Raw genomic sequence first — 15,036 nt, 5'->3', positions numbered from 1 at the left:
CGTGGATGATGTTACAGAAAGGATTGCACATTGAACTCAGCCACACATGGGTGATTGTTGCCAGTGAAGTGATGGGAGGGGAGGCAGGAAATACTTCCAGTAAAAGTAGAACGGGTCCAATGAGTTTTGCAGTTGAAGGGAGTAGGAAAATTAGGGATGGAGGGATGCGCAGTGAAGTCAGGACATTTCTTTTTTGTCTGTAAATGAGGCATCCTGGGGGGTGCCTCGGTGGCTCAGTGGGTTAAGCTGCAAACTCTTGATTTCGGGTAAGGTCATGATCTTATGGTTTGTGAGATGGAGCCCTGCATCGGGCTGTGGCTGACAGCTCAGAGACTGGAACCTGCTTTGGATTCTGTGTCTCTCTCCCTCTCTGCCTTTCCCCCGTTCACACACCCTGTCTCAAAATAAATAACAAAACATTAAACAAATGGGGCATACCGGGCTACGTTTCCATATTGATGAGACATATCTAGACCAATTTACTGCTTGCATATACGACCTTGCGACATTAATTCATGAGACATATATTTTCACAGCGTGCTCTTGCTCTGGGTGTTCGTATGACCGCCATGATGTGATAAGTAAAAACTATGGATACCTAGCTTTGCTTTGCATTGATTCATTATCTACGAAGTTGACTATATTTGTGGGTTAGTTATTCCTTGGTTGCCTCATTTACGCATTGTCTCTAACGCATCTTTGCATGTGTACAGGGGAGTCGGGAAGGTGCTACCTCCATTTCTGATTGCATTCTTTCTAAAAAGGAAGTGGATGGGGTTTTCGGTGTTATTTTCCCCACTTTGCCGTTTACCATTGAATTCTACTGTGTACATATAGACATATACGCACTGTGACATAGACATATAGGGCTGTGTTCATTAGTAATATGGGGTCAAATCTGTCACTCGGTTGTACTGTGTTCTCTCTTGTTATTTATTTATTTACTTATTTACTTACTTATTTATTTATTTGCCTGACTTCATTATCCTATACTGAGCTGTCACTAATATTCTTCACTTGCAAATTCTTGCTATAAACAAAAAGGAATATACGTGGCATTTTGTACATTGCTCACAAATCACTGTCTATACACATTTCCACGTGCCTTCCCATCTCTGTTATTCCCTGCAGTTCCTTTTGGCCCTTTGTGAAAAGGTCTATTTCTGGAAGTTGCGTTATTTCTGACTACCACGGCTTCTTTACATTTGACTGAAGATCACCTTTACCCTCCATAAGCATATTTGAATCCATATGTCGTGATAAGAAAATATTTATCATTTAGATTCGGCCCCTTCCCCGGTGATAAAGGTGATTCTGTCGCATTCTTTTCTTTCCACGTGTTTGGAAGTGTGGTCTGAAATCAGTGACCACCTCGATACCACTAAATCATTTTATGCCTTTTGAGGGTCGCTTTTAGATTCTCACATAATTTCGTTTCACACAGTTGTTTTGAAACTTGCCCTAATTTCACTCCTCCTGGAAGTCTTTATTCGTGAGGTTCTCATAAAGCTTCTCTTCCTATCTTAGACGCACGTACGCATTCATAACCAGACGGATGAATGAATGGCGGGCTGTGGGCGACATAAACGCTCTTTAGGTTTTAGGGTAGTCTTTTCTTCTACCTGCGTCCACTCTTCCTTCTTCCTCAAAACTACCTCATGGACTTGTCTCCAACCGACCAGGGAAAGGCTGATTCTTTATTTCAATGTCTGCATAATGTTTCATGATACGGCTGTGCTACTCACACTTCGAAAGCTTTTCCTAGCTTTTCTCGACGCATTGCTATTATGACAATTCTACAAAAATATTTTGAGATTGTTATGTGAAAAATCTGGTTCTCCACTGGAGGAAACACTGTCCCTCAGGGGGACACGACTTATTTGGATGTCACATGGTGGGGGGGGGGAGGCTCAGGAAGGGCCAGGGATGCTCTAAACACGTTCAAAGCCCAGGACACACAGCACAGAGACCAGTCTGGATGGGAACGTCAAGGGTGCCGAGACTGAGAATCTCTGAGTTAAAGAACATCTGTGTTTTCACATTTGTAGCTGTCTTCAGGTTGTTTTCTCAACATCGCAGTGGTTCCCATTCCTCCCAGAAAAATTAGAGAATCTCTTGTTTCTACCTGTTTAAAAATTTCAACCCAGTCAGCTCGAGAGATCTTGTTTTCTTCAACCGTTACTGAATTTGAGCCAATATGTATATACTTGATCACCAGGTTCATTGTTACATGTCTATTGTTATTATATGTCCATAAAGTCTATGCCTATTCCGCAGCTAGCAGCATTTCAAATGAAGTTCACAGATTACCGTTGATTGCCTTGGGTTGGATATTATGTCCACAAAATGATTTAAATTTTATATAGCTAAATATATCTATCTTCTTACTTCTGATTTTCCTGCCTTAATTACAATGATTTTGCTCACCTGTGGCTTGTATCTGCGTTTTTATGCACATTCACTGAAAATGTACTGTTTCCATTTACTTCAAGATCTCTAATCCCTCTGAATTAAGATGTGCATACTAGGGAACCTTTATTTTCTTTCAGATGGATAGCCACCTGTGCCAGCCTTTAGGAAACAACCTTCACCAACTAAATTGGAGGACAGTGGTGTCTGGGTGGCTCAGTCAGTTGAGCATCTGACTCTTGCTTTCGACTTAGGTCATGATCTCATGGTTTGTGAAATCAAACCATGCATCAGTCTCCATGCCGAGCGTGGAGCCTGCATGGGATTTTGTATATTATCAAAGGCTGATGGGTGTGCGTCTGACTTCGGCTCAGGTCATGATCTCGCGGTCTGTGAGTTCGAGCCCCGCGTCGGGCTCTGTGCTGACATCTCAGAGCCTGGAGCCTGCCGCGGATTCTGTGTCTCCCTCTCTCTCCTCCCCTCCTACACTCACGCACTGTCTCTCTCTCTCTCTCTCTCTCTCTCAATAATAAATAAACATTAAAAACTTCAAATACAGGAAGGAAAATGAACATGCCAGTCTGACTTGTCAATGTTATTCACGGGACGCTTGTTCATTGGAATTCAGGTAACATTTTACATTGTTTAGGGGAATGATTATGGATCTGGCCAGCTTGAGTTATACTCCCTCCAGACTTAATCACGGGGGCTGGGGGTGAGAAGTCATGGTAAGAACACAGCCAGAGAAACAATCATTTGGGGTGTGTGTGTATGTGTGTGTGTGTGTGTGCATGCTTTTTGGAGTGAGATTCATCCTCAGAACAGGGGTACACGGTCTAATATGTTCTAAGGTGAATACAGATGCCAGAACTCAATCAACACACAGTACTCAGGAGGGCTCGATGTCAATTTACAGGAGACTTCGCAAGTAGAGTCTAAAATACAAGCAGCACATAGTGTGGGTGAGCGACTCTGTTTTCTTGCGGGTTAACCAGCAGCGCCCATTTCCTTGAAATTGCCTCACACCGTCTCTGATTTCCCTCCTGTTCACTCCCCTTCCTACACATGCTTCCTGTTTGGGACCCAAATAGCTCAGAGTAGGATCATCCTCGGGCCTTAGCAGAGGCCATTCCCTCAGCCAGCACACACTTCCCCAGACATGCTCGTGGCTCCCGCCTTCCTTTCCCTGAGGTCTCCGTTCAGATGTCGCCTTGTTCACTGTTCTTGACTGAACACCAATTACAAAATAACACTTGCACCCACGCTCTCCTTTACACCTACTCTCGTTCTCTTCACAGAACTTGACACCCTCTGATGTCCTACTGATATTTTTATTTCCTTCTGTTCATTCTCCACCACTGGATTATACTGGCTTTTGATTTCCCGGACTTATTGTCTAGACAATGCCTGGAATATGTTTGACCCTCACTACAACTTCTTGAGAGCAAAATATAAATCGTAGCATTGCAACAATGTGAGTGATGCTGTTCAGGTGAAAATTAATGATGTCTCCCATCGTCTTTCCTCGTGGTCAGTGCAACCTCATGGAACCAGGAAATATTACACGGATATCAGAATTTCTGCTTCTGGGATTTTCAGAGGGTCCAGAACTGCAGCCCCTCGTATTTGGGCTTTTCCTCTCCATGTACCTGATCACTGTGTTTGGCAACCTGCTCATCCTCCTGGCCGTCAGCTCTGACTCCCGCCTCCACACGCCCATGTACTTCTTCCTGGCCAACCTGTCCTTTGTAGACATCTGCTTCACCTCCACCGCCGTCCCGAAGATGCTCTGGAACATCCAGACCCAGAGCAAAGTCATAACCTATGAGGACTGCATCACACAGGTGAACTTTTTCATAATCTTTTCAGGATTGGACATCTGTCTCCTGGCCATTATGGCCTATGACAGGTTTGTGGCCATCTGTCACCCCCTGCAATACACGGTCATCATGAGCCCCCGGCTCTGTGCACTGCTGGTCTTGGTGTCCTGGATCACGAGTGTCCTGCATTCCTTGTTGCAAACTTCAATGGTGTTGCGTCTGTCCTTCTGTACAGGCTTGGAAATCCCCCATTTTTCCTGTGAACTCAATCAGATGATCCAACTTGCCTGTTCTGACACCTTTCTTAATAACTTGGTGATGTATTTTGCAGCTATCTTAGTGGGTGGTGGTCCTTTCATTGGGATCCTTTACTCTTACTCCAAGATACTTTCCTCCATACGTGGGATCTCATCAGCTCAGGGCAAGTATAAAGCATTTTCCACCTGTGCATCTCACCTCTCGGTTGTCTCCTTATTTTACTGTACGGGCCTCGGAGTGTACCTCAGCTCTGCTGCTACCCAGGGCTCCCACTCAAGTGCCACAGCCTCGGTGATGTACACGGTGGTCACGCCCATGCTGAACCCTTTCATCTACAGCCTGAGGAACAAAGATATAAAGGGGGCTCTGAAGAGATTCTCTGCGATGGCAGTTAGAAAAGGTCCAATTGTCCTGCGGTTGAAGAATTTCCCAGGATTGCAAGCCTCAAAGTCTTAGCTCAGAAATTGTGTTTTGTTTTTTTAAGCAGATTGTAGACATAGAGTTTGTGTCTCTCATTTATTTCCTGGAATTTTTATTTTTTCAACCACTCAGTACAATTTAGTTCCTCATTTTAGTAAGTTTTTCCCTCTCTGTGATCCAACCTTTTTCCCTTCATCTTTTTCTTTTATTTCTAAATTGATTCGCAAGCTGTGATAGAAAATTAGGAGTTCTCATTTGTCTCATGGAACTGCCTGGATTCCTTAAGAATAATTTCTTCACAGGGGCACCTGGGTGGCTCAGTTGGTTAAGCATCTGACTTCGGCTCAGGTTCCTGGTGCCTGAGTTCGAGCCCCGCATTGGGCTCTGTGCTTATAGCTCAGAGCATGGAGCCTGTTTCAGATTTGTGTCTCTCCCTTTGTCTCTGCCCTCCCCCCCACTCATGTTTTGCCTCTGTCTCTCTCCCTTAAAAAATAAAAAAATATATTAAAAAATTTTTAAAGAAAAAAGAATAATTTCTTCACCAATGACAGAATCACTCCACATAATAATGTTTTTAGTTTTACTAAAAGAATAGTGATTTGTTACCTCTCTGTTGGAATAAATTCAATTTGGCAAATAGGCCATTTCTATTCTATTCTATTCTATTCTATTCTAACTCTGAGACCACAGTTTTTCATTTTGAGTCTGTCATTCCTTTGTTTATCACTGCCTTAACTGTTTTTCCTGATGAACAAACCAGTGTGTTTCATACTGGGCCATTAGCTTTTTTCTCCGAATTAGGATTCTGTTCTCTTCTCAGGCTCTATGTCCCCAGTGCTTACATTAGTCACTGGCAAAACTGATTATCAAAAACTTGTCTACCAGTGGAGTCTACACGGAAACAGAAATTCAAAAAAGTAGAATGACTTAATACGGCCTCGGAGTCAAAGATGACCTCGACTATGATAAAGCAAATTTAAATTCTCCTTTTTATTACTATGCTCTACATTTCTTCTCAAGCTGTACATCTCTCAATCAAGTATGGAATAGCAGTGGCAGTGTTTAAGGGGATTTATTCGCTGGGGTGAATGATTGGTTACTTATTGCCGTCAAAAGACTTATAAATAAAAACAATAAAATGGTCCTGAAAGAAATTAAAGAATACATAAATAAATGGGATGGCCTCCTGTGCTCATGCTTGGAAGATTTTTTATTTAATTTTAGGATGGTTTTTAAAATGTTTTCCAAGCATACCCCATTTTTGTTATTTTCAAATTATCATTGAATCTGTAGATCTTTGGGGTAGTATTGCCATCTTAACAACTTTAATTCTAACTTAAATTTCTCCTAACGAAGGACCACAGCTTTGCTCTCAGTCTGTTCTCCACATCCAGGACCCGCAGCATCAACACCACCAGGGAGCTTGTTAGAGAAGCAGGGTCCTCGGGGCCCCTGGAGACCTGAGGAATTAGAATTTGCATTTCAACTACAGTCCCTGGTGAATTGTGTGCACAGTGGAGAAACCTTAGTGTGGAACAGGTTTCCTCACCTTCTCGCCATTGACCCTTGGAGCTGCATAAATATTTTTGTCGGGTGCTGTCCTGTGGCTGATGATATTCAGAAGCACCTCTTCAGACATGGACAAAAATCCCAAGAGCAACTCTGGTTGGGAACCACTTCCCAGAGTTTCAGAACCGGAAACATCCCGACATCATTGCAATGAAGATTACATGCTGATTGGTTTGGCCTTTGAGCAGAACATTGAATTCCTCTGAGCCCATTTCTACAATAGCGAATACAGCTCATGAAAGTACTACATCATAGATTGTACTTTTGTCAAAATTAAATCATAGAATCCCTTTAGTGTGCTAAGCTAGTCTATGCTGCAGAAAATCGAAATGTATCTCTTATAGTAAATAAATACTTCATCATGAGGGAGTAAATGATGACTCTTAAGTTGTGATCTAATAATGAAATTCCTAATTGTTTCTGCTAAACTATTACACAGCCAAAGAGGTTAGTACCCCAACTTTTTAAATTTTATTTATTGAAATTCAAGGATCCAAGAAGCTCAGAGGGTCCCCGAGGGACTGTGACGAACAGTAGTAACCTCCTCGCTTCTGGCAGCTTTGCACCCAACCACCTCACCTGATGCCCAGCAAAAACCATGTGAGAACACACTTACCTCCCCCCAAAGACGAAAGTGCCGATATCTTCCTAATGTCAAACACCTTACATATGGCGGGCCCAAGGGAAAAAATGAGCAAGGGGATAAGCCAACACTTCACAAAAGGAAGCGCACGTGATTGGCTGCCAGGTGCGCAGTTACAAGGTCAACCACGGAAGACTTTGCTTTCACGTGCCTCTCGCATCATTACTTGGGCAATTCGTCTTCATGGGGGCTGACAGCAGGTGAGGGCAGCCCTGTTATCCCTTTCGCTTTTTAATGTTTATTTCTTTGAGAGAGAGGGAGCACAAGCAGGAGAGGGAGGGTGAGAGAGAGAGAGAGCACAAAGCAGGGGAGGGACAGAGAGAGTCCCAAGCAGCCTCCATGCTGTGGGCACAGAGCCCAACATGGGGCTGGATCTCACGAACGGTGAGATCTGAGCTGAGCCGAACGCAAGAAGAGGTCTCTTAACCCACTGAGCCACCCAGGCGCTCGTCTCCCTTCCCTATGTGAGGTCCTCTCATTGATACTTTTGGACTCTGGGTATTGGTCTCTTTTTCACAAACCCAAGGGGCACCTCGAATCCTCATTCTGTATGTCAGCCAGTGGACAGAGGCTTCCCCAGACCATGCTCTGTAAATGCTCCCGACATCACGACAGTCCAGTTTTGTACCAAATAACTTGTTTCATATGATTATGCTTGACCGCATGATGCCATCCGTATATTTATATTTTTGTTCTCTGTCCTTGGTGCTACACAGAAACATACGCTGGTGAAGGGATTTCACCTTTTTGTTCACTTTTGTTTTTGTCACAAATGTATGTGAATATATGGTTAGTATGAAAACCCCAAGGATATGAAAAATTATAGAATTTTTAAAATAAGGGATAATGAAACCAGGTGAAAATGACTAGTTTCCAAACAACTGTCCACAGCAAAATTATGTGAAAACTAAAAGCTAACTGAAATTGGCTCTAAAAAAGAAACTGTTAATGATATCAACATGGATTCATAATTAAACTGTCAATGGCCTACACGCGAAAAAATGTAATATATAATGTTCCTACAATGCTCGGTTTGTATTTGTGGGATGACTCAGAAATTAGGTCTCAAAGTATAAGGACATTGACCATATGGCAAGGTTGTATTTCATTTCGTTGGAAAAGGTTGAATTGCTAAATAACATCTGGAATAAAGGGATGTCTAAACTAATACTGGCATCAGTGGATATCTATCTGGAAGAATATGAAACTGGTCCTCTCCCGCAGACACGTTACCAACATCAGAGGGATTGTGACCTCAGTGTAAGTGTAGCCATACAATATAGCAGAACATCAAGGAAACTACATATAACATTCACAGGTGAGCAAAACCACTAAATAAAGCCGTAATCTCAGAAGTAAGAAGATAGATTTATTTAAATAAAATTAAAAAATTTTATGATCAAAATATGTTGCAAAAATCAATTGAGAAATAATGATCTCAGGAAATCGTTTGAAATGTTGATAATGTTTTAAAAATAAAAGAGAGAGAGACAGAAAATAACCTATGGGCATATAATAATAATAAAACCAATCAGAATGGTCAACAAACATATGACCTTGGCTGAAACTGAGGGATGGTTTAGGAAAATAACAAGAACTGTCTCTCACCCAGCAGCCTGGAAAAAAACTTACAGGACTGTTACACTGTTTGTGCTTGAAACTTTCAAATAGGAGCCAAAGGGTTATTCTGAATTTGTTGGCATAAGAGTAAGTGTTACAAGGTTGAATGCAGAACCTGAAAGCAGCTGTATTACGTACAGATACTGACATTCTTTCACCAGGAGTTTCCCAGTCTCTGCACCCATCCTGCCCAGAGCCTGCCCTGTGGTGGGGAGCGTCCTGTGCCCTGTAAGATGTTCAGAGCATCCGTGACCTCTGTGCGTGACCTCTCCAGCATGACAGACAAAGTGTCTCCAGACATTGATCAATGTCCCCTGGGGGACAAAATTATACTCCATTAGAAACACACATTGAATTTAACAATCTCAACATAGTTTTTCTAGCATGGCCATAATAGCAATTGAATGATATAGAGTAAGAAAGATTTTCAAAAGTGTGAACGGCAGTCATTCGGGCGAAACTGACATTAGCACTGAATAAATACATTATAACTTAATTAAGCGAGCAAACACACAGACACAGCGATATGCTCTGGGCTAAATTGGATTGGCCCTCAGGAGATGACATTTAGTATTCTCAACTTCCACTCTCTCTGACCCTCTCATCCATGGACCAGGCTGAGTTGTCTGACAGGAAGGTCTCCTTGTGGAAGTCTGAATCCCTCCCTGGATGCTGAATTCCTCCCTGGATGCTAGATTATAGATCATTTTCTCCTCAATGGAGAAAGCAGGAAGGTCAGAGACGCATCAGCCCCCAGCCATTATTAGTACTCAGAACAAAGAGACGAAAACCACACCCATTCCTGTCTAAGGTTGCACACACTGACAGACAGGAGACTAGGAGGTATTTTCGGCAGCCTGTATCTGCTCGTTAGGTACATGTCTCTCTTCTTACTCCAGCATGGCTCCCAAGTGGACAACCCTTTGGCACACAAAGGACATTTCTCTAATGACTCTCTGATCCCAAGAGACCAGTTTGGAAGTAGTAACTCCAGTTAGGTTTTTTGTTCTTCCTTTTCCATGAATGTGACCCCTTCCTGATGAGTCAACTCACAGCACCACTGTGAGTTACAGTTTCCTCCAGGTCTATGTATATGGGATCAATTCCTTGATTTCTCTTTCTGTTGCTTCATTATTGCTGTATAGAAATGCAACCGATTTCTGTACATTGATTTTATATCCTGCAAAAATTCTTAACAAGATACAAGCAAATTGAATCCAACAGTGTATCCAAAGAATTATTCACCATGATCACATGGGATTCATTCCTGAGCTGCAAGTCTGGTTCAATGTTTGCAAATCGATGTGATACATCACATTAATAGAAGAAAGGACAAGAACCATATGATCCTGTCAGTGGATGCAGAAAAAGCATTCACCAGAATACAGAATCTTTCTTGATAAAAATCCTCAAGAAAGTCGGGATAGAAGGAACATACCTTAACACCATAAAAGCCGTACAAAAAAAGGCCCACAGCTACTATCACCCTCCATGGGAAAAGACTGAGAGCTTTCCCCCTAAGATCAGCAGCATGACGGGGATGTCCACTCTCACCGCTGCTGTGTAACATAGTGTTGGGAGTCCTAGCCTCAGCAATCAGACAACAAAATGAAATAAAGGCATCCAAATTGGCAAAGAAGTCAAACTTTCACATTTTGCAGATGACCTGATACTCTACGTGGAAAACTCGAAAGACTCCACCAAAAAACTGCTAGAGCTGACACATGAACTCAGCAAAGTCTCAGGATGCTTGAATGTTTAGAAGTTACCTAACATTACGGCACTGAGCCCTGCATCAGGGCTGACACTGTGGAGCCTGCTTGGGATTCTCCCCATCTCTGCCCCTCCCCCATCTCTCTCTCTCTCTCTCCTTCTCTCTCTCTCTCTCAAAATAAATAAACTTAGAAAAGAAACTCTCCAGCAAAGCAGTTAAAGCTTATGTGACAGTATTACAATATACACAAATAGAAACTCGAAATATCTCCTGTTCATTTGCGTGTGGCTCCTTTAATTCACCAAAGCGCACACTTTACATAATGCAGGTTATAGTGTGTAATTACACTCCAATGATTTAATTCAGTGGAAAAAAATCGAATGGGGCATGGCTAAGGTTAGGATCTAGAGAACAGGTAGCTGATTCTCACTTAAGAGAGCTGGGAGATCGCACTTCTAATGGGGAAGGACGCCAAATGTTAATATGGATTTATGAACGATGGAATTACATTTAAGTAATTCACATGATAAAGCAGTTTGTTTCCATAAAGAAAAGATTAACCTCCATACGGGAACTGTATCTGACCATAAATCGGTTGAAGACAGAAGAGCACTACAGCCAAGCTCAACACCACGCATGAGCCTGAGAAACACAATGTAGAGATTCACACCTGACCCCAGACCCACGAGGAGCCCAGCAGAGATCAGAAACGCTCCCCTGCACATGATTCCATTTGATTGTAAAGGTATTATGATACCTCATTTGACAAGGACCGCCTGTTATACAGCAGTAGCTGACTGACACAATAACCCAAGCGAACGGACCTTAGACACTTAGAAGATGTGCTGATTTTTATTTGTGGCAAATGATCTGACGTTGAGGAGAGCACTCATGATCGTTCTGTGATTCAAGTTTATTTCCCACGACGTTACGGACAAGTGGGCTCCCTTCTGGGTAACTGGGAGAGTTTCAAGGACATGCAAGTTTGTGCAGAACAACTGGGGACCCTGAGCCACATGCCAGCAGGACACCCACCTCTCGTGTGAAACATCCTCTGGTTGTGCAGGTGAGAGAGATTTCAGAGAGGGACGGAGGCACGAAAGGGGCGGGGCTGATACTGTTCATTTGCCATCATTTGTGACAAATACTGGGAAAAGGAACCTATTTCATGCGACGGTAGGAAGACTCATGTAGTAGGTAGCATTGCAAAGCTTTCAGAAGAAACGGGAAGCGAATTCGGAGATAAAACAGAAGACACTAAGCAACCCCTTACCTCAGTGAACAAACCACCTCAGCTGCGGACAAAAGCCTCCATGCTTCAGTAAATAGAGGCAGCGCATGAAAAAGAAATATTTTGCTTAGGAACACAATGGGTGCTTTGCCTCCTCGGGTTTATGGTCTCCTCTGACACAAAGAACATATTAGATCAATGTGTTTATTCCAATTTGTCTTTCCATGTTGACTCCACGGGGAGGTACAGATTTGCTCATCAGTTTTTGCCAGTGGCTATGATAGGCTCCTGGACGCCAGGCTGAATAACAGAAAAACAACAACAACAACAATAACAACAACAACAACAACAACAACAGAGTCCAGTTATGAGACACAGAAGCCTGTTTGTACAGTCATTGCCTGACATTAGGCTTTTGATTTCTGAGGCATCCATTTCAAAGACCACCATTCATATTAACACATTGGCAGGTGTATGATTCAGTTACTATACAAACATGCAGGCCCCCCCTCCCACAAATCCCCCCATCAGAAAGCCCTGGTAATCTAGGTAACAACTGTGAGTGACCCCGCTTTTCCCGTTCGGTGCCCACATTCCATTACTGGGCTTTTTCTCTGGTCTTTGCTGTTGTTATTTTTGAGTACTGGGGGATAATATTCTATTATTCCTTTTCTTTAACTGTTTACACGAGTGTAGTTGACACACGATGTTACCTTAGTTTCAGGTCTGCAATACAGTGATTCAACTTCTCTGTACTTTATGCGGGGCTCACACAGGTGTACTGACACCTGTCCCATTATACCCCTAGTACATCATCGATGACTATATTCCACACACTGTGTCTTCCATTCTCATTATTTATCATTCCATACCTCCATTCCCCCTCTCCTTGGCCCATTCGGCCCATCCTCCAACTCCACTCGTGTTTTAAATTCATCCATAAAAAATGAGCCCAGAAAAACATAGTCACTCCCCCCATGGACCCCCCAAGAGCCAGATCCTTCATAGTGCTCTCTTTCCTTCCCTGTTAAAGTCTCTCCCTCTCTGAGACCTCCTTGAATGGCCTTTGGGAATCCCATGTGCCCTCAGCGTTTGTGAGTAATGAACCTTGTGTTTTTAGAGTTCCCAGATGGGTGTTGTGGAGGGGTGCCTTGCAATCACAGTAGGTACCCCAAGGGCCAGTGCAGTCACAGCATAGGCTCTGGTCAGGGAAATGTCTGTGGGAATGTTCATGGGCATAGGTGAGGGCCTGGGCTTTCCTACCTTAGACATCGATGTCAATAGCCTGACATTTAGCCTGTTCATTTTAAGGAACACTGTTAGAGTCCACATTCTCAGGAAGAGTAGTTAAGGTAATGATATAAAAAGATTGACAGACTCAAGGTGAACACTGTGGTTTTATATTCTCCCGGACAACAGAATTATGTAAAGAGCTTAGTGGCCAAGTGTAGTTTCCTCCCATATGAGGAATGATTATTCTTTTGGGAAATCTTGGGGAAATCTACTTGGCATGATAGAAGTCATTTGAAATGAAAATATTTTTAAGAAATCCAACTTCTGAAAAATACAATAGAAACGAGAGGGAGGCAAACCATAACAGACTCTTAACGATAGGGAAGAAAGTGAAGGTTGCTGGAGGGAGGTGAGTGGGGGGATGGGTTAAATGTGTGATGGGCATGAACGAGGGCACTTGTAATGAGTGGTAGGTGTTGCAAGTAAATGATGAATCACTAAGTTCTACTCCTGAAACCAATACTACACTATATGTTAACTAACATGAATTTAAATAAAATCTTGAAAAGAAGAAGAAAAAGAAATCCAACTTTCCCATTGTAAGATACAGAAATTTCTAGGCCTTTGTGACCCAAGGATGGGGAAAACATTGGGAACATATGAAAATGGACAAAGGATAAACTGTACATCAGACAGAGCAGAAGCTTAATAAAATGATTTACTTAAATGTATAGAGAAGTTGAAATCAAACAAATGGAAATTCCAGGAAAGAAATAGAAAGATCAGATTCTACTTCCACAGTCTGATAAAGGGATAGCAGCTCCTGTCTCTGAGGTTCTGAGCCCTGCAATCATGGGCATATCTTCAGCCCCAGGACAATTGGCCCTTACATCCCTGGAACCCCAACGATTCTTTTCAGAGCCCTCTTTATGTCTTTGTTCCTCAGGCTGTAGATGAAGGGGTTCAGCATGGGCGTGACCACCGTGTACATCACCGAGGCTGTGGCACTTGAGTGGGAGCTCTGGGTAGCAGCAGAGCTGAGGTACACTCCTAGGGCTGTACAGTAAAATAAGGAGACAACTGACAGGTGAGATGCACAGGTGGAAAATGCTTTATACTTGCCCTGAGCTGATGAGATCCCACGTATGGAGGAAACTATCTTAGAGTAAGAGTAAAGGATCCCGGCCAGGGAAGCACCACCCAGCAGCACAGCTGCAAGATACATCACCAAGTTATTAATAGAGGTGTCAGAACAGGCAAGTTGGATCATCTGATTGAGTTCACAGAAAAAGTGGGAGATTTCCAAGGTTGTACAGAAGGACAGCCCCAACACCATTAAGGTTTGTAACAAGGAGTTCAGGACACACATGATCCAGGACACCAGAACCAGCAGTCCACAGAGCCGGGGATTCATGATGACCATGTAGTGTAGGGGGTGACAGATGGCCACAAAGCGGTCATAGGCCATCACTGTCAGAAGAAAGATGTCTAATCCTGCAAAGAGCAGGAAAAAATACATCTGTGTGATGCAGTTCTCATAGGTTATGACTTTGCTCTGGGTCTGGATGTTCCAGAGCATCTTTGGGACGGTGGTGGAGGTGACACAGATGTCACCAAAGGACAGGTTGGCCAGGAAGAAGTACATGGGCGTGTGGAGGTGGGAGTCAGAGCTGACGGCCCGGAGGATGAGCAGGTTCCCAAACACAGTGATCAGGTACATGGAGAGGAAAAGCCCAAATATGAGGGGCTGCAGTTCTGGTTCCTCTGAAAATCCCAGAAGAAAAAATTCTGAAATTTGTGTATCATTTCCTGGATTCATGTGCTGGAGGTGACTACCAGGGAACAAAAAAAAAAAAATAACATGACTGATTTTCTCAATAATGAACATTGCAAATATCATTGAAATTCTACAATTCTTATTTGCATTCAAAAGTGAATATCCATCATTTTTGTATGGAACTTGTCCCCGCTCAGCATCTCCATGCCAGCTCTGAATAGGTATTCACTTCCCACACATAACATTTTCCCCAAGTGCTCATATTTTCTCTACTTTTAATGAGGAATTCTGTCACCCGTTTGAGGAATAACCTTGAGCACTGACTAACCTTCACGCAAAGTG

At 42.9% G+C, this 15,036-nt stretch overlaps 2 protein-coding genes across 2 annotated transcripts; one reads left to right on the top strand and one right to left on the bottom strand.

Annotated features, from left to right (window-relative positions):
• The first annotated feature begins 3,911 nt into the window (after nucleotides 1-3,911).
• Nucleotides 3,912-4,943, top strand: LOC109261257 (olfactory receptor-like protein OLF4). The gene has a single exon (XM_019439831.2). It carries the CDS (start codon nucleotides 3,912-3,914, stop codon nucleotides 4,941-4,943), a length of 1,032 nt encoding a protein of 343 aa, XP_019295376.2.
• Nucleotides 4,944-13,803: 8,860 nt separating this feature from the next.
• Nucleotides 13,804-14,817, bottom strand: LOC109261587 (olfactory receptor-like protein OLF4). The gene has a single exon (XM_019440093.2). It carries the CDS (start codon nucleotides 14,815-14,817, stop codon nucleotides 13,804-13,806), a length of 1,014 nt encoding a protein of 337 aa, XP_019295638.2.
• Between the last annotated feature and the right edge of the window lie 219 nt (nucleotides 14,818-15,036).

The sequence above is a fragment of the Panthera pardus genome, unplaced genomic scaffold (assembly GCF_024362965.1).
Source record: "Panthera pardus isolate Hobbes unplaced genomic scaffold, ASM2436296v1 HiC_scaffold_8, whole genome shotgun sequence".
NCBI lineage: Eukaryota > Metazoa > Chordata > Mammalia > Carnivora > Felidae > Panthera > Panthera pardus.
Note: the sequence above shows the minus strand (reverse complement) of the source record. Positions and strands in the feature narration are given on the sequence as shown.

Bases quoted from the DNA above. Each gene is read 5' to 3' on its own strand.
- LOC109261257 (XM_019439831.2), top strand. From the start codon at position 3,912: ATGATGTCTCCCATCGTCTTTCCTCGTGGTCAGTGCAACCTCATGGAA.
- LOC109261587 (XM_019440093.2), bottom strand. From the start codon at position 14,817: ATGATATTTGCAATGTTCATTATTGAGAAAATCAGTCATGTTATTTTT.